The sequence below is a fragment of the Megalobrama amblycephala genome, linkage group LG5, assembly GCF_018812025.1.
Source record: "Megalobrama amblycephala isolate DHTTF-2021 linkage group LG5, ASM1881202v1, whole genome shotgun sequence".
Lineage (NCBI taxonomy): Eukaryota > Metazoa > Chordata > Actinopteri > Cypriniformes > Xenocyprididae > Megalobrama > Megalobrama amblycephala.
Window position 1 is genome coordinate 8,766,768 of NC_063048.1, and position 24,354 is coordinate 8,791,121.

General features: G+C 37.2%; 1 protein-coding gene across 4 annotated transcripts; it reads right to left on the reverse strand.

Moving 5' to 3' along the window:
- Nucleotides 1–1,189: 1,189 nt before the first annotated feature.
- On the reverse strand, nucleotides 1,190–23,362 carry znf292a (zinc finger protein 292a). 4 transcript variants are annotated; one of them, XM_048190589.1, is made up of 9 exons: nucleotides 23,030–23,362; nucleotides 22,197–22,351; nucleotides 17,124–17,202; nucleotides 15,233–15,368; nucleotides 14,877–15,079; nucleotides 13,127–13,162; nucleotides 12,844–12,980; nucleotides 7,897–8,035; nucleotides 1,190–7,814 (listed from the first exon to the last, which is right to left on the reverse strand). In XM_048190589.1, the coding sequence occupies exons 1-9, from the start codon at nucleotides 23,162–23,164 to the stop codon at nucleotides 1,815–1,817; spliced, it is 7,020 nt and encodes a 2,339-aa protein (XP_048046546.1). In that variant the 5' UTR covers nucleotides 23,165–23,362; the 3' UTR covers nucleotides 1,190–1,814. The 4 variants fall into 4 exon arrangements, with proteins under 4 accessions (XP_048046546.1, XP_048046547.1, XP_048046548.1 ...); XM_048190590.1 differs by lacking the exon at nucleotides 13,127–13,162; XM_048190591.1 differs by lacking the exons at nucleotides 12,844–12,980; nucleotides 13,127–13,162; nucleotides 14,877–15,079; ... (2 more) ...; nucleotides 22,197–22,351; nucleotides 23,030–23,362 and adding exons at nucleotides 10,360–10,444; nucleotides 10,686–10,744.
- Nucleotides 23,363–24,354: the final 992 nt, after the last annotated feature.

The window sequence follows — 24,354 nt, forward strand, 5'->3', positions numbered from 1 at the left end:
TGTTCACTCTCAGGCTTTCAGAACTGAGCGCCTGATCCTCAACCCTCCACCTTAAAAACAGATGATGTTTCTCAGGAGCTGAGAGGAGACTGACCTCACTGAGATTTTGTCTTGTGTGGAGGGGAGGCTCAAACTTGATTGGATCAATCCTGATGTGCCTCAGCAGTCAGATCAGCTGCATGACTTCATTCTGTGAACTGGGGTTATATGCATGACCATGGGTTTTGATACAAACCCGATTCCAAAAAAGTTGGGACACTGTACAAATTGTGAATAAAAAAGGAATGCAATAATTTACAAATCTCATAAACTTATATTTTATTCACAATAGAATGTAGATAACATATCAAATGTTGAAAGTGAGACATTTTGAAATGTCATGCCAAATATTGGCTCATTTTGGATTTCATGAGAGCTACACATTCCAAAAAAGTTGGGACAGGTAGCAATAAGAGGCAGGAAAAATGTACAAATAAGGAACAGCTGGAGGACCAATTTGCAACTTATTAGGTCAATTGGCAACATGATTGGGTATAAAAAGACCCTCTCAGAGTGGCAGTGTCTCTCAGAACATTTAAACATTTGATATGTCATTTATTGTATTCTGAATAAAATATTGAATTTTGAAACTTCCACATCATTGCATTCTGTTTTTATTCACAATTTGTACAGTGTCCCAACTTTTTTGGAATCAGGTTTGTAGATTGCCACTAAAATTTTGCAATTTAGTCTTGCCACTGCTTGCCCATGCTTTGTGTGCATCAGGGATGCAAACAGGTAAGGAGGAAAAAAGGTGAGAACATTGTGTGGGGCGGGGGCATACTGCACACGTAATTTTTTTTTTTTAAGTACTAAAATAGATAATAAAAGATAAATGTAAAAATCCCTTAAATGTTCAAAACTGTAATTTTTCTTGCAAAAAAATTAACATATTGTTGTAACATTTGACCAAAAATCAACATTTGGTTAAAATCACGTTATAAATAACAAAATGCTATGCAGGATACCCTTGTAAGACCCCCCTACCCCCCATAAAACACTTTCTCATTGGATCTATCCCATAGGTGACCTATTTTGATCTCAAAAAGGTGAGTTCTCACCTAAAGGTGAGGAGTTTGCATCTATGGTGCATACACTTTTATTATAACATTACACACACACACACACAAAACTACTTTGCACTTGTAGATTCGTTTAACATCTTTATTTTTCCCTCCTCATTTTGTACGTTGTCCTTCAATTCTGTGCTATACTGAACGTTCACACTGAAACATTTCACCTCATTCTTGATTTCTGGAGAAAACCTCAGAATTGCAAACACCACAATCTGACACCAAGCAGTCATGTGGATGCCACAATTTACACTGAGCATTCAGTTTACTTAAATTGAATGTTAGGTGGAAGACAAGTACATTGACACTACTGTTAAGTTAAAAAATAAATACTTTCAAAAACAACAACAACAACAAAAGAGAATACAAATCCCACAGGGATATATCGTAACTTTTTTCATCCTACATAAAATTGTACATTTTAAAAAATGTTTTCATCTAATTTTCATCCGAGAATTTCAGAAATACAAAATGGTTCTTTAACACAACCATAATGGTACATTAAAATGTTAAATATTGTACAAAAATTGTTTTCCTCTAAAGCACTAATCAAAATCCGATAACAAACAAGGTGTTGGAACTACTATAAATGCAAGGGAGTGTAACTGGATGTACCTGTCAGCAGCATGTGACACAGTATGTGGTCCTGAGAGCAAGGCCTTGATTTGATGTGTGTGTGTGTGTGTGTGTCTAATCTAACCATCAACTGTGCAGCTCCTTTTCCAGGATGACCAAGGGCTGCATATCTTGAAGTTGTTTCAGCAGAAGTTCAGAACAAGTGGATAGGTTTTCATACATAACAATTTTAACATTCTTTACAGTCTCAATCTTTAGTGGATTTCGGAAATTAACAACACATTGGACTTGGTCTCTCTCTTGGATGATTGGTTTAAGTTTTCGCTGTCGTTTTGATGGATTGGATAGAGTGTCTTTGCTGAACTTCAGGACAGATGTCTCAAACTCTGAAGGCTTATAAAGTTTTAGTGCAACATCTTTCTCTACTTGGTTCCCTTGAGAGTTAGATGAGTTCAATATGGATCCTGAGACTTTCAGCATACATTTAACATGCTCCCCGGAGCAGTTACGAAGACTTTGCTTTCTTTCTACACAGATTTTGTTTCTGCATTCTGACTTTCGTGGACGACCTCTTTTCCGTTTGACTACTGGCACGGTTGGGGCAGTGAAACTTTCATTGACTGGATTAACTGGAACCTCCGCTGCAGGCTCTGGGCCTACATCTGGAGGACTGACGTTTGAATGGTCTGTTTGATCTTCATCAGAGACCTTCGCCGTTTCCTCCACCTCAACGTTTTTTGAGGTGCTATCTTCTCTGGGCATCTCACTGCTTTTCACGCAAAAAATTAACTGGCTTCTTTGATCCTCAATGTACTGATCCGTGAGGCCGTGAGTGGTGTAATGTTTCAGGATACTCTGCTCATCACTCATTACTGAATCACAACTCTCAATCATACATGGGTACTGTAGAGGAAGTCTTTGATTGCACATGGCAGATGCTTCATCATTGGATTTAAGAGCAGGCTTTTCTAAGGCCACCCGAAGGTTTTGGACCTTGTCCTCTTTCTTTTTTGAATGCTTCTTCTTTGTTTTAATATTGTTATTTGCAATATTCTCTTTTCCATTGTTAGAAGTTGCACTTAACTTTTTTGCTTGAACATCATTCCCAATTGCATTTTTTTGTTTCTCTTTCATAGTTTCAAAAGTAGCATCATGTTTCTTTATAAGATGTCGAAGAAGGTTTGACTTGGTTGTATAGACCCTATCGCAACCTTCAAATTGACATCCGAATGTGAGGTCCACACTCTCAAAGTCCCCATCTGCTGAAACCTTTATTGCTTTGTGATCATTTTTGATATGATCAATGTATTTCAAATGACACGTAAAGTGAGCAGAACATTTTGACTGGTCACACTGAAACGTGCCAACCTCAACACCGGATAACAACGCACTTGCCTTTTCCAGTGTGCACCTGTGGAGCAAAAGATAGTGTTTCAACAAGCTGGTAACTTTCGAGACTACTTTTGAGCATTGTTTGACTTGGCATCTGTATTCCTGCACATGGACCACTCCGTCAGATTCTTTAGCACTGTTTTTTTCATCACGTTCTGACTGATGCATAGCCCTGTAATGGAGGATAAGATTTTGTTGGATTGAAAAGGCAGCCACACATCCTTCATGCACACATCGATATGGCCGAAACATAATGTGCGTCTCACTTGAATCACCAGAATCAAAGGTGTCTACTGGCATTGTAGTTTTTTCTTGAATATCAACCATCACATTGGAATTCATTTCAATCGGTCTGTTAGTTTGTGTAGTTGCATTTTGTGTTTTTTCGACAGGAGCATTCATCGTGTCCAAAAGAAAGGGATTTTGACCACTCAGCTCTTGCATTGCAAAAGTACTTGGTTCATTTGATTCACTGACATGATTTTCTGCAGTCAGAGAGGGGTCATTCGGCGGTTTTACGCATGTAGCTGGAAGTACTTCAAGCTTTACATTTTTTTGTGGTGATTCCACAGTTCTGCAAGTCTGAGTGCTAGAAACTGTTAAGGGTTTTTGTGTGGGCCGTTTCTTTTTTCTTTTGGTAACAATGTTGGCTTCTCCTTTAACATTTGAGTCAACAGATGTAACAGGCAAATTTGGACTGATCTGGTGTTGAACCTGCTCTGAGAGGGAGTCATTTCCCTGGTTGCTGATGAGGCTAGCATGCACATTTTCCGGCTTTGATGTAGATGTAGATTTTCTGATCTTTCTAAAACCAAGGCCAATTTTCAAAAGAGACACTTCTTCTTTTGAAAAATGGTGGACATTTTTGTAGTGGATTTTCAGGCCTGTGGTTCTGGTAAATGTCTTTGAACATAAATGGCAGCTGTATGGAGCAAATTTGTCAGGGTTTTTCTTCATTTGATTTATCCTGTCCTCACTGTAGTCATGTACACGGCTAAGGTGTTTAAATAAAGCTTCCTTTGTCATTGCTCCATAAACACAGCCTTCTTCACACCTAAAGGGCTTTAAAACACATTTCTGCTCGTTTTGTTCAGGATCTTCGATTGTGTGACACTGATCATTACTGGTGACAGCTTTAGAGCTCTGATCGTGCAGGTTAGTGCTCTGAGATTTGATCTCAGGTTTGTCTCGACTGAGTATATCAACTAAATCAAGACGTTGTAATGCCCTTTCAATTTCCATGATTTTGCCATCTTCACCAGTATTTGCAGAGATTATTACAGCTTCGGGTTTGCCGTCTTTGCCAGTGTTTGATACAGGTGGATGGAAGAAAGTGTAATTTCTAGTCATTTCAGAGGGGTCTTGAGAGGACATATTAGTGTTCTGGATGCTATCCGTGCCACCATGCATGCTTGTTAAAGTGTTACTGTTGAAGGTGTTGGATTCTGATGGTGCATAGACGCAGGATTTGTGAGCGTCCTCAAGTACGTCGTTCATGGGGAGAGGCATTTGTGCCATTGAAATATCAGGATCATTCAGAAAATCAAGAAATGATACTGGTAAATCACCAGTAAGATCAATTTCATCGACAGTTTTGCACTGGGAACGTTTTGATAAATGACCTCCAAGTGACTTTGTGCTTGAAAACTCTCTGTAGCACCTGCAACAAATGACTTTCCCATCCTGTATTATGGCAGGCCATTTTGTTCTCTTAGATGTTTTAATTTTTTTGGATTTCCTAGTTTCACCAGAACCTGACACATTCTGATCATCTGAAGTGATTCCTTCTGTTCCTTCCTGCGGCAATTCATGATTACAAAAATCTTCTGGACTTTTCTCACCAGTCAGGGCGGCAGCACTAAAGAAATCTTCTGATGAGTCCTTAAAATGAGGGGTTAAAGGATTCAACATATGTTTGACATCTAATGCATCAGTACCATCAGTGCTGATTTCTTTGTTTGAATTTCCCAATGACTGCACTGAAACAGGACCTGCCTCTGAAGGCAAAGTTGGAAAATATAGGCTGCCGTTCTGCCCAGATAAAGTACTGACGGAAATATCAGTGAGATGGTTTTGTCCAATCCGACTGAATCCAAGATTAACGCTCGACTCAACCTGTGACAGGTCACAAGTCTGCTCACTGTTAAGGGCATGCAGTACTCTAAGAGAGCTTGACACATATTTTGAGGCTTCGTTCATCACACTTGAGGGTGTGTGGGGATTCGCAGAAAGGGGGACAATGTCATCATAAGATGAGGCAGTTGCGTAATCTAAGACTGTGTCAGAATGGTATGATGGGGTTGTGTGCTGGTTCTCAGATAAAATCGTAGAGCGGTAAGGATGTACAGAAAAACCTGAATCCAAATTCTCCATTGAAGGTGTTGCCCATGTCTGATTTATTGGTAATTGCATCAGATCTGTCTGGTTTGGTGTCGCACTTTGAGTGTTTTCAAGCTGAGAGCAAAACTTGGCACTTATGGGCTGCATACTATCGTGATTGGAGAAAACAGAGGAAGGACTTTCAATCACCGAGTCCAGAAGTGTAGTATGTTCAGTCTGTTTGGAACGACTTGTCCATTTCACAATCCGAGAACTAGTGTTTGTGTGCCCAGACGATGACTTTTTTGCAGCAATTTCTGCAATCCTTTTGTACTTCTTAGACAACTTCCACTCCTCAAAAGCCTCTGAATGAACATTTTTGACATGTCTCGATAAACTTTTGGAGGTGCTGTATTTCCGTGTGCAGGTTTCGAATGGACACACATGATTCAGACCTTCTTCTCTGTTGGCTGTTGTCACAGAGGGAGGCGACTTCAATGTGGAAGGCTTAAGCTGACTCCATGGGAAAGAAAACAATTTCTTATCTTTTAAGAGTATTTGAGTTTCACTGTCGGCATTCTTTACAGCATCTAAATACATTGGATCATTGCTCTTGATGGGAATAGGCTCCAGTTTTACATAGCAAGATTCAAGATGCGATTGCTTTGTACTTTCAGGACAATGAGGTGTCTCAGATTCATCAGGCTGAACAAGATTAGTTAGGGAATAATTTTTGTTCAATGTCAATTGGGCTGTGCATACAGGAGGCTCAGGATTTTCTGTGGGATCTTGAGTATTATCTGCAATGCTTTCTACTGTGCATTGACTTTCTACTGGGGTAACCTCTTGAGAAACCTCTTTAATTTGGCTTGGAGGCAGCTCTAAGGCAGGAATAGTCGGAGTTAGTACTTCAAGTTGAGAAGGTGAGCCCCCTTCAGCAGAAGAGTGGTCCTTCTGCTTTGCATGTCCTTTCTGATGCAGATCCAGCTCAGACAGGGTGTAGAACACCTTGTCACAGTTATGACTTTTGCAGGAGAACGTCACGTAGTGCTGTGCTTCATGATCATACAGCAAGTAAGTCTCGTTGAATATTCTCTCGCAGTTTGGATATGCACACTGTGCCTGAAATTCAGCGTGTACTTTTCTGTGTATCTGAAGCTCAGCATGAGAGGAAAAGCTGCAATTACATCCGAGCTGAATGCAAAAATACGGCTTCTCGCCACAATGCATCTGTAAGTGATCGTTAAGATGGGTCACATTAACAAACTGACGGTGACAATACTGGCACATAGCCTTCTGGCTCTGTATTTCTAGGAACTGTGTTGCTTCCTGCTCGTTTTTGTGGGCCTTAACATGTGCAACCAAATTCCTGAAGTACTTGAAAACTTTCTGACAGCTTGTAACAGGGCATGAACACTGTTCAGTGTTGGTAACATCGCGAATAGGGTTGCCCTGTTTGGGGGATGACACTTTAATTTTACTTTTTACATTTGTGCTGGGACTACCGTTTGAAGCATATACACTGTTATTGCTAATTGTCCCTTGGGTAACTTTTTCAGTTTTGATGTAGTGCTCTTCTTTTTTCAAGGTAGTGCTAGCTGCTGCCAACTTGGTGTCTAAACTGGGACGTTTCTTGCTCACACCCATAGCAGCAAGGCGTTCCTTACATGACTGCTTCACATGTGATGCCACATGAGGCTCTAGAACTACCCTCGTTTCAAACGTTTTAGTACATATTGGGCAACGGAAAATCCCATCTTGAACATGCTTCAATGCATGCTTCACAATCCTGTGTCCAAGGAACTCTTTGTCACACAAAACACAATACTGCATATAAGCTTGCCAATTGCGGAATCGAGCAGAAACAAATCCCATCTCTCTCATCTTCTTCATTTCCCTTTTCTTCTTTCTTTCTGCTTCAACTTCACTGAGCTCGTAATTAGGACTATCAATAAAATGTAGATGTTGAAAATATTTTTCATCATGGTCATGGACTTCATTGTCTTCACTGTCAGTACATTTGTCAGTAGACAATATAGCTGTTGCTTCCTGACCCATCAAAGCAAGGCATTGGCGTTTTAGAGTTTTCCAGTCCCAGAACTCCGGATCAAAAGGCCACTTCGTCTTTAAGGCCAACAACACGTCACAGCGTAGTGAGTTCAGAATTGGTGGATCCTCCTGCTCAAGCTTTTGGTCAGGCTCATTAAAAATAGTCTCAACAGCATAGTAAGAGTCCAAAGACGGATTTATCAGGAACTCAGTGAGTTGGCAAGCCCGTTTTACTTCCAAGTCTAAAGGCAGCAAACAAGAGATTGTTTTGCAGATACTGATATTACAGCCCTCGCTATCATCAACTCCCATTTTTAGTGCTTGAATGCACATTTCGATGCACACTGAGAGTCCATTTTTCTCAACCTGAGAAAACAAAAATGTCATTGTCAGTGCCGTTGCCTTGGCTTTTGTAACACATTGATATAAAAACAAAAACTTTTCTAACCTCCGCCTGAATGACTTTGATGAGGAGCAGAATATGGTACACACTCACGGAGAGGCGTGCTAACAGTCGGCATTGCTCCAAAAAGGCCTGTTTTGATTCAAGCCGTATTAGAAGTTTGCTCCAAAACAGTGTCAGCTCCCTGTAAGATATACAATATTATTCATGTGCTCACTTAAAAATTAAATCAAGCACTAAAACATATTTAATGATTAGCCAGTATTTTTAAAATACACAGTAGGACAGCATGATGAGTAAAATGATAATCACAATTATTTTGTTTGAAACTGTTTTGTTTGTTTGACGCTCATGAAAACTCCTGTTATAATCAATAAAGCTGTCAACACGGCACAATAAATCTCTGATTCACACCGTGTCTATGCCTTGTTGATTATAGCGGGGACATTTGTGAGAGTGCAGTCAGTGAGTTTACAGTCATCCAGACAGTAAAAAAACCTGCACTGAACAAAACAATGATGATCAGTAGTTTTCTTTCATGCCAGGGAACACGAATCACTTCTTTTTGAGGGTCAGATGATGTTCAAGGTGCGTGCATAATTATTAAGTCGACAGGTATATGAGGTAGGTTGCAGTTCTGGAAAATGGTGGCACTGGTGAGCAAAGGGTTCCTGATGGTTTCACACTTAATTTTGCATTTAATATGTTAGTTCACCTAAAAATGAAAATTCTGTCATTAATTACTCACCCTCGTGTCGTTCTACACCTGTAAGACCTTCGTTTAACTTCAGAATACAAATTAAGATATTTTTTGATGAAATCCAAGAGTTTTTTTTGTCCTCCATAGAAAGAAACGTAAATACCGTCATTCAAGGTCCAGAAAAGTAGTAAAGACATCGTTAAAATAGTCAACGTGACTACAGTGGTTCAACTTTAATGTTATGAAGCAGCACTCCCATGTTTACGCCTGAACGGCGGCCCAGTATTGGCCGATGCTGTTCACATGAGCAGCACAATGCATGCATGTGATGCTGACGCAGGAGCCGGCCAAAAATGAGTCAACATTTTGACGTAGAACCTGGAAGCGCTGGACATAAACAACGTAGGAGAATGACAGGGGAGAGACGAATTTGTTGAATAAAATAATTTAAAAAAAAATATGTACGCACAAAAAGTATTCTTGTCACTGTGTAACACTACGGTTAAACCACTGTAGTCACTAGGGCTGCACGATATATCACACGATATGAAAAATAACATTGAACTTGAATGTGATTATCGCTTAAACGCGATTCTTAGTGCGATTATGAAATCGGAAAGGCTGCGATTACTTTTTTAATTTTTGTCAATTAACTTTAATTTTTGTCAATGAACTATGGCTCCAAATGCTAATCCATCTGAAAGCACTGCGAGTTTGAGTCGCTTATAATGTACATTTGAAAAGCAACACGCGTCAAACTTCTTTTCAGACACGAGAAGCATTTATTAACATCTTGTCCAACAAAAGACAACATTTAATAACATGTTTTTACTCCAAACTCACTTCATAACGACAGTTGAGCGTCCTTCTGTGAGATGATGTGGCTTCTTACACAGAATAAGGCAGTCGTGTGTTTATTAGTCATGTTTAATTAATCAAAGTGTTTCAATCTTCTGTTTATCAGTTACAGCGAATATGATGCGTGTTATCTTCTTCTGCTGCAGGGCATATTTTCAGTTTCTGTTCAAGAGCGCCCTCTGGCTTTCAGATGGAGAAGCATTTACTACTGATCACAGAGCCGTACAGCTCTGACAAGTCACGCATTAGATAATCGCAGCCTTTGCCATATCGCGTGTGATTTTATCGTGATAAATAAAAAAAAAACTCTTGGATTTCATCAAAATATCTTAATTTGTGTTCTGAAGATGAACGAATGTCTTTCGGATGTGGAACTACATGAGGGTGAGTAATTAATGACAGAATTTTCATTTTTGGTCGATTCAATGATTCAACCATTTTGACCTAATGAGCATTTTATTGTCTGATGGTAACGCCTTAATTTTTAAATTTCTGTACTGTTGCATCCTACTCATGGCTATTTCATAACTGTTGACTTTTCAGTGTCAGTTATATATTCATTTAGTGTGATTTACCTGTAGAAACAACTGCCTAATAATTTTGCATATCTGAATATAAGGTGTTTTTCACTTTATGGCAAAGTCACAATTACATACCATTGCTGTTATTGTTAAGTTTATTTAATAATTAATTGATAATCTAATTTAATTATCAAACACTAACAGGTTAAGTAAAAATAAAGTGAATATGTAATATGCACCATATTACACAATATTTTTACTATATTTATTAAAAGACATTGAATGGCTTTCATTTTGGTAAATGTAATGTTACGTGACATTGTTTTCAAGCTGTTTTACTGACGTCTTTCCATGACTGAAACTGATTGAGTGATTAGTTGAGAAATGATACATTTCAGTAAGTTGTACTGTTTTTTTTTTTCAACATACCTTCTCATGTCCATTCATGTTTATTTTGTGTTATAACCAGTAGTAAAGATGAAGAGATGATCGTTCATTGCGCTCCGTGCTGCTGCTTGAACATTAAGGAGTGTTTTGACATTAAAGAGTTTCAAAACAACATTTATTGTTTGAATTTTTTCTGATAAAATTGAAAGCTAAAAGTTTTTTTCACGCATTAAATAAAAACAGCATAAACTAAAATATTGATCTTGAGATTTAAGAATTGATTCATTTATCAATATGAAGATTGACTAAAATCACTCTAGTGTCAATATTGTGAACCCAGCTAGTGTACACACAGCTTACATGTTTACCTGTTGTTGCTTATCCATGTTGTGCACAAGAAATAGATGCTGACACAGTCCAAATGCACCATTGGAGGAACGTTAATCACTGTTTCATTTAATGATTGGAAAAAAAATATATGATCAGAATGTTGACTTGCCTAATAATTATGCACGCACTATATATATAACCTCACAAAACGGGAACAGAACTGAATGTTGAATTTATGTTTAGTGAATTGCAGGCCAAATCACAAACACAATTATTTTTAAATTGTTTGTGCAGTCCTAATGCAGTGATTGAAAATTAAAGGTGAAGTATGAAAGATTTTTCAAAATACATTCTCTTGTCTTGACACAGTTTATTGTTTACTGACTACTATTAGTATGCTATTCATGGGTTTATCTCCTCCAAAAGTATAAACATTGAGCCCCCCTGGCACCATTGGAACATTAGTCGTGTTTCAACTGTCAGGCCAAAAGCGGGCGTGCAAGTGTGTGCCAGGGCCAGTCGCGTTTCCACTGTCACTTCCGGGACTTGATGATTTTATATAGGTTACCAGCTAACATCAGCATTAAAGACTTAAAATCATTTTAGCTCAAAACTCACTTTCAGACAGCAGCGAGTGTTAGAAATAACTTCTGTTTGTGATCTGATGTGGATTCTGATCACCATTTAAGGCAGAAATATTTATATGCGATGCAAAAGACAATGTGTGCTAACCATTACTATAGTAAACATGGTAAATATGGCTCTTTATACTGGATTGTCTGATATCCATATTTAGCTCCACATATGTCATAAAATAAAGCAACTCCAGTTTTTCGCGAGTTTCTATGAAAATATAACTATTGGGACTGTCACTGGAAAGAGTGCTAAAGCTCCTCAGGTTATATTTTTGTGGAAAATTTGTAGAAATGATCATTCTTTCTAAATGTAATATAAACATACTGTCCTGTGACTACAAATGCACAGAAACAGACGTGACTGAATAAGTACGCATTAACTCTTTTTTTTGGTGAAAAATTATCTTCCAATGGTGTATATAAAAATAATCTTGTTTCTTGTTTTTGTTCCAAACAGATATAAGATTATTTTTCTTACCCCATTTACAGATAATTTTGCTTCTTTAACCAGAAAACAAGAAAAAATATCTTAAGTCATTTTACTTATCTAGTAAAAGCATCTGGATTTAGGAATTTTTAGATATTTAGACTGGAAACAAGACAAAAATACTAAATAAGAAAAGCATTTTGTGCAGTTAAGTGCTGTGGAGCTTCTGGCCCGACGGTGGAAACGCAGTGTTGATTTTGGGCTCGGTGCTACAGGTCCAAGGCTATTAGCCCAGCCCGGCCCATTGAAAACCCTGGCCAACACTGGCCCGACAGTGGAAAAGCGACTATTGACAGCAGTTCACTCAGATCAGTCAATCTCTTTCCAGCAACCTATAGCAAAGGTTTGTTTTACAGAAGTGAAAGCCATAATTCACTGCATTTAGACCTTTGAAGATTAAACAGGTCACAAACACATTAAAGGAAGAGGGCAATGCAATTCGCTACAATGGGCATTTCAATACCGTACAGCATCATCATGAACCCATTCTTAAAGACTAAGTTTAAAATGTTTATTCAGCCTCAAACTGATGTGCTCGTCATGTCAAAAAGTGAGCCAGATACATTGGATGGGTTTATTATAAGCGAGGTGCTCACGTTCGCTCTAGACAGAGTGTTAGCCTACTCAGTTGCTTACTCATGACACAAAGCAACAAAGCTAAAAGTATTCTTAATATTTTGTACCTTTTATTGAAATTTGACCAACTTTTGCCAGGTGGGACATGCCTTCACAAGCACTCTAAGAGCTGTGTTTGTGATGTTTGAGTTGGGGAGGTGCTATGTGAGGTTTGCAAGGTTGTTTGAAAATATGATTAATTTCTGTAATTCCGCTAGGTCAGTGGTTCCCAACCACATTCCTGGAGGCCCCCCAACACTGCTCGTTTTGCATGTCTCCTTGATCAAGCAAACCTGAATCAGGTCATCAGCTCATTAGCAGAGACTCCAAGACCAGAAAATGGTTTGTCAGACAAAGAAGACATGGAAAATGTGCAGTGTTGGGGGGCCTCCAGGAACGTGGTTAGGAACACTAGGTGACACTAGAAACGACATACTAGAGTAAGAAAAAAGGTCTTACCAGGCACAATAAGCATCCCCGCTGAGAAGCTGGCGCTTGAAAAATGCCGTACAGAGACTGAGAGCTCCCTTCTCATCTTCCTCGGACTCCAAGTTACAAATCATGTCCAGAGCCTCCTTACAGTCTATCTCCTTTATCTACCAAACACAACAGAGCGCGTTTAGGTTACACATTAATTGCAATAGTCAAGCTTATGAAAATAAATAATAATCAAAATAATAATAACAGATTAACGAAAGGGATAGTTCACACAAAAACTAAAGTTTTGTCATCATTTACTCACCTCGTGTTGTTCCAAACACTTAAGATTTCCGTTCATCTTTAGTAACACAAATGAAAAGTTGTGAAAATATTCACTCATCACTTTTGTCCCTCTATTGAAAGTGAACGCAACAAAAAAAATCATGCATCAAAACCTACAAAAAGACATGGTAAAAGTAATCCATATGAATTAAGCGGTTTAATCCCAGTCTTCTGAAGAGACATGATCGCTTTATGATATAACACATTTAATTTAGGTTTTTATTCAAATATAAACACTTAAAGGATTAGTCCACTTTTAAATAAACTTTTCCTGACAATTTACTCACCCCCATGTCATCCAAGATGTCCATGTCTTTCTTTCTTCAGTCGAAAAGAAATTAAAGTTTTTGATGAAAACATTCCAGGATTTTTTTCCATATAGTGGACTTCAATGGGCACCAAACAGTTGAAGGTCAAAATTAGTTTCACTGCAGCTTCAAATTGTTCTACATGATCCCATATGAGAAATAAGGGTCTTATCTAGTGAAACCATCACTCATTTTCTAAAAAAAATAAATAAATAAAATTTTATACATTTTAACCAGAAATGCTCATCTTGAACTAGCTCTCTTCTTCTTCTCTATTAGAATTACGGCAGTGTAGACGCTGCTAAGTGTAATACTGCCCTCCACAGGTCAAAGTTTGAACTAATTTTTATATGCAATATGCTAGTTCAATAGTATATAACAATTAGTTCAAACTTTGACCTGTGGAGGGCAGTATTACACTTAGCAGCGTCTACACTGCTGGAATTCTAATAGAGAAGAAGAAGAGAGCTAGTTCAAAATGAGCATTTCTGGTTAAAATGTATAAAATTAAAAAAAAAAAAAATTAGAAAATGAGTGATAGTTTCTCTAGATAAGACCATTATTTCTCATCTGGGATCATGTAGAACAATTTGAAGCTGCAGTGAAACTAATTTTGACCTTCAACTGTTTGGAGGCCATTGAAGTCTACTATATGGAAAAAAATCCTGGAATGTTTTCATCAAAAACTTTATTTCTTTTCGACTGAAGAAAGAAAGACATGGACATCTTGGATGACATGGGGGTGAGTAAATTATCAGGAAAAGTTTATTTAAAAGTGAACTAATCCTTTAACAACACACATGCATAATGCACACACACATCAAACAGGGTAAACACAGAAGCCCAATGGGGTTTGTTCTCGCATGCCAAGCAAGTATAACTGAGTTTCCATGCTTACCATATTTGAGGAACTCTATGTATATGTCTTGATCAAGGATGAGAGAATATTAAAAATATTCATTTGTGTTCCGAAGATGAATCAAAACCTTCTGGGATTGGAACCACATGAGGGTGAGTAAATGTTGACAATTTTCATTTTTGGGTGAACTAACCCTTTATAGTGATTCTTTCATGATATATAAAAGAGGCATTAATAAATTCATGTTGTGCAAGGCTATACATTTTAAATCTTACTGAAATATTAATTCAGATGTTCAAAAAATAATAATAATTCAAATTGTAGGAAGTAACCTCTGGAGCTAAATTCAACAAATAAACACAGCTTGTTACAGATGAGAGCTTTTCATGTGCAATCCACTCCTGCATACCACTGTAATTGTGGATAACACAAGGAACACAAACCGCCCGGTTATAATTTCAAATCAAACGAAACATGCGAGAGCAGAAACACATTTGTAAATATGCTTGAACTTCAGCATTAATACAATATAGACTGATTCTTTTTTTAAAAAAGACCCTCACCTCTTGCATAAGTTCTTGTTGTGGCTTTATTTCACACAGACATACGAGGTAGATTTGTTTAAAGTTCTTCTTTCCTCCAAATTCAGGAAACTCTGCGCATATCTTTGCTAGTATTGCAGCTTTATCCATGCACTTCTGTTTGATGAGGTGCTTTATACGCATATGAAGTAGCTCAGGTCCTTCTCGAGATAAAAACTCATGTACTACGGAAGACGCACATCCAAACAAGTTAACAATAGTAATAGTACAATTATAAATGAATGTCATTATTACCAAAATCTGGAACAAGTAAGGTTGACCCATAAAAGAGAGAACATTCAAATATAAAAATAAGTGATGGTAGAAAGCATTTTTACCTTTCTCTACATTAACGGTGTCACTTGAGAGAAGGCTACACAGCGTGGCGTTGGACCACACACCATTCTCCTCCACTAGATTCAACAGGGTGTGAAGCTGCGCGTTTCCATGTGCCTGAAGGATGTCATGAGCCATCTGCATCAAAGAAATCATCAACACAATTTTAAAACATGTTTTTAAACCTTAATTAACTCAAATATTGAGAGGCTGCAGGCTGTTCAGAGCCATTCAAAGAACATTCAAAGTTCTTTACTGTTCACCAACATTCAAAAGCAATACTTTCACATGCACAAAAGGCCAGGGTGCCTGTTCCTGGAGATCTACCTACCTGCAAAGTTCAAACAAAGCCACTTTAAGGCAAGTCTGCAACCTTAGCCAAAAAAAGAGTAAGGCTAGCTAATGCTGCGGTACACAGGGAAGGAGATAAGAGGCCATTTTTTTATCAATGGAGGAGAGGCTTCACTATCCTGAACAAACCGCTTTTGTGAGGAAATAGCTTATTTAATGAATCGACAGCCCGGCATTGGCTAATCTTCAGGGTTGGAGCTGAACTTCTGGTACATCTTCAGTAGCAGGATTGGGCACCCCTGAGTTAAAGGGATAGTTCACCCCAAAATGAAAATTCTATCATCATATACTCACCCTCAAGTTGTTCAAAATCTGTATAATTTTCTTTGTTCTGTTGAACACAAAGGAAGATATTTTGAAGAAAGTTTGTAACCAGGCCACTTTGGGGCACCACTGACTTCCATAGTAGGAAAAAAAACTACTATGGAAGTCAATGGTGCCCCAAAACTGTTCAGTTTAACACATTCTTCAAAATATCTTCCTTTGTGTTCAACAGAACAAAGAAATTTATACAGATTTTGAACAACTTGAGGGTGAGTATATTATAATAGAATTTTCATTTTGGGGTGAACTATCCCTTTAAGGCCACCTCACACCAAGAATGATAACTATAAAGATAACTATAGCGATAACTATATTTGCATCCACATTAACGAACGATAACGGTCTGTTTATTGTAAGCTCATGCGCTGCGGTTTCAAAGTGTGTACAACATGTTTTTGCTGTTCTTGTTGCATTAACACGGCTTTAACCAGCAGATGTCCTCAGCATGCTATGTTTCAAGTGTAATCGATCTAATCTAACAGTGAATTTAGCTGACGAAGTCAATATAGTGGAATAAATACAACACGTATAATTTTTTTCACTGCAACTTCAAAGGAAGCAAGACAACGTTGTCGTCACTAGCGCTGGATACCTGAGATTTTATTTGACACTGTTTGCTAGCCTTCCATAATAATCTCATCATTAATACTTCACCATTTATTCTGAGGGTATGACCGATTGTTTTCCATATAACTAAGTATCTTTGAAAAGAGGGTTTAACTTGTCAAACAGTGGTGGCTTTTTCTGGACCTCTTTACAATGGCGTCTGCCATTTTAAATGCGCGAGCCCTTAAATTAGAATGAATGAATAAATGAGGCATTTATAAAGTGCTTTCATATGTACTATTGTACACCCAAAGCAATTCACAATCATATCAGGGGTCTCTCCTCATCCACCACCAGTGCTGGAATGGATTCTGATTGGCTGTCAGTGTTTTTACCACTCAACAGCTGGGAAAAAAAAATTGTTCTGAAAGTCATCTCAATGATATTGTTTCTCTATATTGTTATCATTATAGCTGTAGTGTGGACAGTGCTATTCTTTTATATTTAGAACGATTTTTAGAACTATATCTTTATCTTTTTAGTTATCGTTCTTAGTGTGAAAGGGCCTCAAGGATCATTCTGCATAAAAATCTGATGATCTCCGTACATACACCAGTTCCACAGATGCTACATGTTACCTTTGTGTTAATAAAAACATATCTTGTCTCTGACCTTGACAGAGGATTGAAACTCTTCCCATAAGGCACCAGGGATTTTCTCAGAGAATGACAACAGAAGATTCAAACAGCTCCTGGTAGGGAACAAGAACATCTATTAGAGTAAATGAACTTATACCGTGTTCAAAATGACTCACTTGTTTACTTATGCACTGTATAGTGAATATTTTAAAACAGTGAACAAAAAACAGTGAGCGAATATGGACCTTTATGTACACAGCTTGTACCTCACTGTTCCAGTGATTTCATCAAGGCTAAGAGGTGTCCTGAAACACCAGCACACACCGCCATCTACTGGCTAAAGCAATAAATCAGTTTCACAGAGGCTCAGACACACGGCTCCATAATTGTGACAGAATGAATCCACAGTTAAACAGTCTGAGCCATATTTATGTGCAGTTTTTCTTCCCATGACACTTGCAGTAACTCTTCAGTGCTCAGCTTCCAGCAGCAGGCAGATTTTCAGAGAATCTACAAAGGTTTTTAAAATGAAAATTGAAGGCTTTTTAAGACCTCTCATTTCAGCCTTTAAAACGTGTTTTTAGAAAAGGAGTCAAAATTATAAATGATTATATTTATATTCATTTAAATTATTAAGTATATATATATATATATATATATATATATATATATATATATATATATATATATATATATAACACACAGGGATAGTTTGCCAGAAGCCAGTTATTTAAGTTTTTTAAGTTTTAAATGGATATTTTTCTTACACAAATGCATCTTTTCGCTTCAGAACGCCTTTATTAACCCTCCTGGAGTCATGTGGATATATTTCATAATGGATGGTTGCACTTTTTTGGACTTCAAAATCTCCTCCTCTATTCACTGTCATTATAAAGCTGGGAGGAGCCAGGACATTATTTAATATAACTCAAATTGTGTTTGTCTTAAGGAAGAAAGTCATATACACCTAGGATGGATTGAAGGTGAGTAAATCATGGGGTCATTTTCATTTTTCGGTGAACTATCCCTTTAAATCAATTTTTTCGATGTCTTTCTGTTATGTACTTGTTTTGATTATTTTATGATTCTTTTAAAAAAAATTTATGTAAAGCACTTTGAATTACCATTGTGTATGAAATGTGCTATATAAATAAACTTGCATTGCCTTTAAACAATATGTGTTGTAAATAGCTAAAAAAAAACTTTTCAAGACAAACTTTGATGTTGGCTTGAGAAAGCCTGACCAGAAAGTTTAAAAAAGTTTTAAAATCTTGAAGTTTGAAGGCTTTCAGTTTGAAGTTTAAAGTAGTTTTAAGGTTTTGAAAACAATACAGTCATCAGAAAAACAGGTAGATATACAAACAGACAGATTGGTTGCTAAGGTGTTTTAGTCCAATCTTCAAGCAGAAGGAACCAGATGAAATACTGATATCAATCCACAATCGGACTTGTGATGCAGCATTTTCACACAATTTTCATTTGTTTGGCCAGAGGAGGACCGAAGGAGGTCACCTGACTGAGCCTGGTTTCTCTCAAGTTTTTCTTTACTCCATTCTGTCACCTGGAGTTTGGGTTCTTGCCACTGTCGCTTTTGGCTTGCTTAGTTTGGGACACTTAATAATCAGCAATATTGTTGATTTGACTGTTCTGACACATCAGATGAGAACTGAACTGAGAACTGAAGTTTTATTTTCTCCACATTCATTAATTAAAAGTGAATTAGAATGTTATCTTGATTTCTTCAACTGAAGGTTTTAAATCTTACTTTCATCCATGTTTTAGAAACCATTTGACATCCTTGGCATTCAATCACTTTCAGTCTGTGCTGTCAGACAAGCTATCACATGGCTTCAGAAGACTTGGAATATAGTGCACAAGTAATATGACATATGCAGGGTTTTTGTCCTGAGCTACACTTTTCCTATGTAAAAAATTCTTCCAAATTTCAGAATTTGCATTTGTAAAGTGAACCATTCTTTAAAATGGGAAAGATAGTATTATATAATATGCACTTCTCGTGCAAGAAAGCTTTTCACCAGTGACAATGAACTTCACTTTTTCTCAGGTTCTTTAAATTGGTCTATTATGCACTCTAAAAAATGCTGGGTTAAAAACAACCAAAGTTGGGTTGAAAATGGGCAAACCAGCGGTTGGGTTAAATGTTTGTCCAACATGCTGGGCAGTTTTATTTAACCCGACTATTGTTTAAAAATGACTATATGTCTGGCTTAAAATGAACCCAAAATATGTTGGAAATTAAAAATCAGACATATAATTACTAGAGGCAACAATAATAATCAAAAGGTGAACATTTATTAATAAGCAATTGAATAAATGTTTATTGTTTAGTTATTATTCATTAAACATATTAATAAATGTTAATTTCCAACATATTTTGGGTTCATTTGAAAAAAGCAATATAGTCATTTTAAAACAATAGTTGAATTAAATAAAACTACCCAGCAGGTTGGGCAAACATTTTTTGCCCATTTTTAACCCAACTTGGGTTGTTTTTAACCCAGCATGGCTTGGCAGAGACCATGACCACCACTAAAAAAGGGGTTTCAGAGCTAAGAGCAAAATCATTCGCTAAGAAAGTCAAAAGCTAAACTGCCAATTGTGTATTTCACTAAAACTGAAGTAAGGAGTTACTTCCTACAGGGCTGTCACCGTGAAGGAATTTCCACCGCAGTGATTTTGAGTGGCTCAATATCGAGATAAGCAATATTTTCACCATATTATTATTATTAAGCTATATTAATAAGCTTGTTGGGTTATTATTTTATTTATAACGGTTAGTTCCAGTAGTCGAATCTGTATCGGCACTTGCACGTGTCTCTGTGCACACTAGACAGGTTGTCATTCAGTGCCGTTACATTGTTACACCAGTAGGTGGTGGCAAGAGACTGTCTTCATGAGTGAGTCATCATTAAACCATTCATAATTTGCTTAACTACTCTGATTCATTTATGAATGAAACAAGGTGTTGAAATTAATTTAACTGTGAGTGCCACTTCACAGGGCTCAATGACGATCAAGGCGTCAACTGGGTAATGCTGAAGGTGATGTTTCATTTCATAGAGATCAATGAGATTTCCCCTTTAAGTATTAGTCCACTTTTAAAGCTACAGTCTGCTATTTTTCCTGTCGCCATCTCTGTTTGAAACCTGCAATTGCAGTCATATGCGGAACAGTTATCTGTACGTGCGTTGTGCCTCGGCACAGCTCATCAGCGTGGATGAATCTAATGTTTGCTGTCAGTCACCGCACCGGTGTGGATACTGAACTTCAGAATCACAGATTCTACGTCTTGAAAGTATGACCAATATAAGACTTTTCACTGGAAAATATCTATTATATATAAAATAAATAAATAAATCACGCTGCCAATGATGATTAAATCTAACGATCGCTTAGCTCGGGATCACGCCAAACCGTGCAAATTATTATTACTGTTATATTGTTCTCAAATTGTTAATGTTAACAACATCAGCATTGCGTGACTATGTGTATATTAGCATTACCTGTAGATTTCAATTTCTGTAGTCACTCCACAGTCCAAAGTCTTTTGCTTTTTGAGTACGAGTGAATCTCCAGTTGTTATTGATGATTTTTATTTGGATCTTTCTGGATTACAATCCGCCATCAAAATGATAAGTTTAATTATTTCAGCTGCTGTGAGAACAGGCTATAAATGATCCGCTACCGGCAGCATCCTCACGTGATAAAACCGATTAGCCTGGACTCCTTCTTTCTGTTTACGGACGTGACGTAATGACGCACAGACGAACTGCTGCATGCTCAAATTTCCTGCGGAAATCCACCATGTCGCTCTTATTATAAAACATTATTACAAGCTTACCATTGTGAATCGAGCTAAGATAATGAGATAGTTTTGAACACCGGCTGATTATGTACTTGCTCAAAAATGGATTTTGGATCATTTTTAACCAAAAAAAGTTGCGGACTGCAGCTTTAAATAAACTTTTCCTGATAATTTACTCACTCATACGCCTTTCTACTTACAGCGCCAGTTTCGTTTTTTCCGTAAGTAGAATAGGAAAGGCGTATGACATTCAGCGTAAGGGCTTTGAAGAATGTAAAACTGAAAGTACGTTCAAGGCGATAATTTGTGTTTATAAAGCATAAACAGTTGTATTTTTTTTCGAAAATAAGCGATGGTTTCGCTAGATAAGACCTATTCCTCGTCTGGTATCGTTTAAAGCTCTTTAAAGCTGCAATGAAACTGTAATTTTGACCTTTAACTGTTTGGAGGCCACTGAAGTCCACTATAAGGAGAATAATCCTGGAATGTTTTCATCAAAAACCTTAATTTCTTTTCGACTGAAGAAAGAAAAACATGAACATCTTGGATGACATGGGGGTGAGTAAATTATCAGGAAAATCATTGAAAGAATACTATGACAAAAATATTGCTTTTATCTTCTGACAACTGTAATCGCTCTGTGTGTGTGTGTAGGAGCTTCCTGAGCCCCGCCTCAGACACAGTGATCAGGCGAGATGACAGAGGCAGAGCTATAAGCCAAAATATTTGTGAAATTTATTTTAATTTAAATAAACGCACATGTAAATGCAATGGGCAATATATTGCTCCACCAAAACTAATCACGGTCATGTTCATATGTCATTTGATAAGTCAATATAGTTATTGCTATATTGTTATATAGTTATTGCTATATCATTACATTGTTATATATACAGTTATAATTATACAGTATTAGCTTTTTATCACAACTGGTCTCAGGAATTGTGATATTTCTATGCAACCTTATCTCCAGCAAAAAAACAACTGTATTGTGAAACATATTGTTATCAAGAAATAACAAGAATGTTGTGAAATACAATTTTGGTCATGTTATGTTGAGTAAATGTGTTAAAAATTATTTTTAACACTTTTACTCAACATAACATGACCAAAATCTCGATACTCAACAAAATAATTGTGATTGATCTTTGCCATGTGTTTAAGATAACCTTGAGTTTTAATGCATTAAACCCTCATATCCAGCTCAAATGATATTCAAATATTAAATATTAACCTCAAAAGAAAGACCAAGCATGCAAACCCATTCTGGTTTATACTCACCATGATAACTTGTCCAGCACATCTGTTACGTGTTCACATTCAGGGCTGAGGAACGGGCTAGCCTCAGCGCAACACATGATAGCTACCGTGTACATCTCCAGCAGAGGAAGAGGATCTTCATCTGGTCTCCACTGACATCCATGCTGCATCAAAACCTGAAAGTAAAAAAGTCTCAGAGTCCAAACTATACATATATTCTCCACAGCTATGGCATGATCATCAGTGTTGGCCCGCTGCCAATAACAAAGGCATGTAACTGTATTCGTATAAATAATGAAATATGGTATATCTGATGAAAAGTAGTGTATTATTACATTCATATGCAGAGGCGAGGTTGCACTTAAATACGGCATTGACAAGATTTAATTTTCATTTAATCTGATAGTCAAAGAATTTGACAGATTCACTCATAATTCAATTGAAAACAGCTGTTTTCTTAAATAAAATACATGAGCACTACAAAATCATCTCGATGTTACATTAGCTGATTTTATAGCTACATATATTTATAATTAGGATTATATGATTATTTATATAACTTAAATAACTGTTCTGAGTGAAAGTAAAGGCTGCTGCTACAATAAGCTAATGTGTTAGCCATCAGAAGCTGTGACCATACAAACAAACAAACAGCATGACTGTAACATTCAAGGACTGTAAAACACAATCATGCTTCATCTCTTCAGCGCACAGCTTTTTGTGTGTTTCCCATCATATTTATGAATGACTGTATTAGTATTGTTAGTTTTGTTATCGTTGGTGCAGCGATGCAAACATGCAGCATCGTCCACGAACAAAGACTGATAGATTAAATCGCATGAATAAAGTCGTACTTGACAGAAATCCTGACAAAAACTATTGGAGGCATCTAGCGTCGACTCGGAGCTCCCTTTTAATTCGGAGATGAGATCCTGAAATTTGTGTCTGAGGGCCACAGCCTCAGTCGCGCTGCCCTCCTCCTCCGCCATCTTCGCTGCTCTCACACCAGCCCAAATATCTCAAACTACTACGGCCAAGGCCTGATCCAAATATTCATGACCCGTGCATTCACTATTAGAGGGTAACCGAGCAACGTCAGCACAGCCTAATTAATATTCAACGATAAAAATCTGCATTACAGCAAGGCTTCAGAACGACACATGTTTAATATTTATGATTGGGAAGCAGTCGCCATAGTAACTGTTGTGAAGTACGTCATAGAAACGTGATTAATATTCAATCATGGCCAAATCTTTCGGCATAGTAGCATTCGGAATTTCTCTTGGAGTAACGTCCCGGCTGAGGGCGTCTGTCTTGATTCACACGCCATTGACACAAATAAATCTTTCTTTTATACTTTCTTTGCGATTTTATAAAACAATTTAAAAGAAAAACCTTGAGAGAACATTGTTTTCCCCCCGCTTTCAGGCATTTTCTTTTAAAAACAAAGTTATGCTAATAGGCTTAGCAACAAAGAAATGTATCCTACCTATAAGTCTGCGTAAAGGATTAGTTCACTTTTAAATAAAATTTTCCTGATAATTTACTTACCCCCATGTCATCCAAGATGTTAGAGTCTTTCTTTCATCAGTCGAAAAAAAAATAAGGTTTTTGATGAAAACATTCCAGGTTGAAGGTCAAAATTACAGTTTCAGTGCAGCTTCAAAGGGTTTTAAATGATACCAGACGAGGAATAAGGGTCTTATCTAGCGAAACCATTGCTCATTTATTAAAAAAATACAACTGTATATGCTTTATAAACACAAATGATCACCTTGCACGTGCTTCCGCTTTCCATATTCAGAAAGCTTACGCTGTATGTCCTACGCCTTCCCTATTCTACTTACGGAAAAAAACTAAACTGGCACCACGTTCGTTCCATAAGTAGAATAGGGAAGGCGAGTATCTTTTTGAAGAATACGGAAAGCGGAAGCACGTGCAAGGTGATAATTTGTGTTTATAAAGCATATACAGTTGTGTGTTTTTTTTTTCAAAAATGAGTGATGGTTTCGCTAGATAAGACCCTTATTCCTCGTCTGTTATCGTTTAAAGCCCTTTGAAGCTGCACTGAAACTGTAATTTTGACCTTCAACCGTTTGGAGTCCACTATAAGGAGAATAATCCTGGAATGTTTTCATCAAAAACCTTAATTTCTTTTTGACTGAAGAAAGAAAGACAT

Coding starts and splice junctions, on each gene's coding strand:
- znf292a (XM_048190589.1), bottom strand. CDS start 23,164: ATGGCGGAGGAGGAGGGCAGCGCGACTGAGGCTGTGGCCCTCAGACAC. Junction 17,203..22,196: donor GTGCTGGACAAGTTATCATG/GTGAGTATAAAC, acceptor GTTCCCTACCAG/GAGCTGTTTGAATCTTCTGT. Junction 7,815..7,896: donor TCAAAGTCATTCAGGCGGAG/GTTAGAAAAGTT, acceptor TTGTTTTCTCAG/GTTGAGAAAAATGGACTCTC.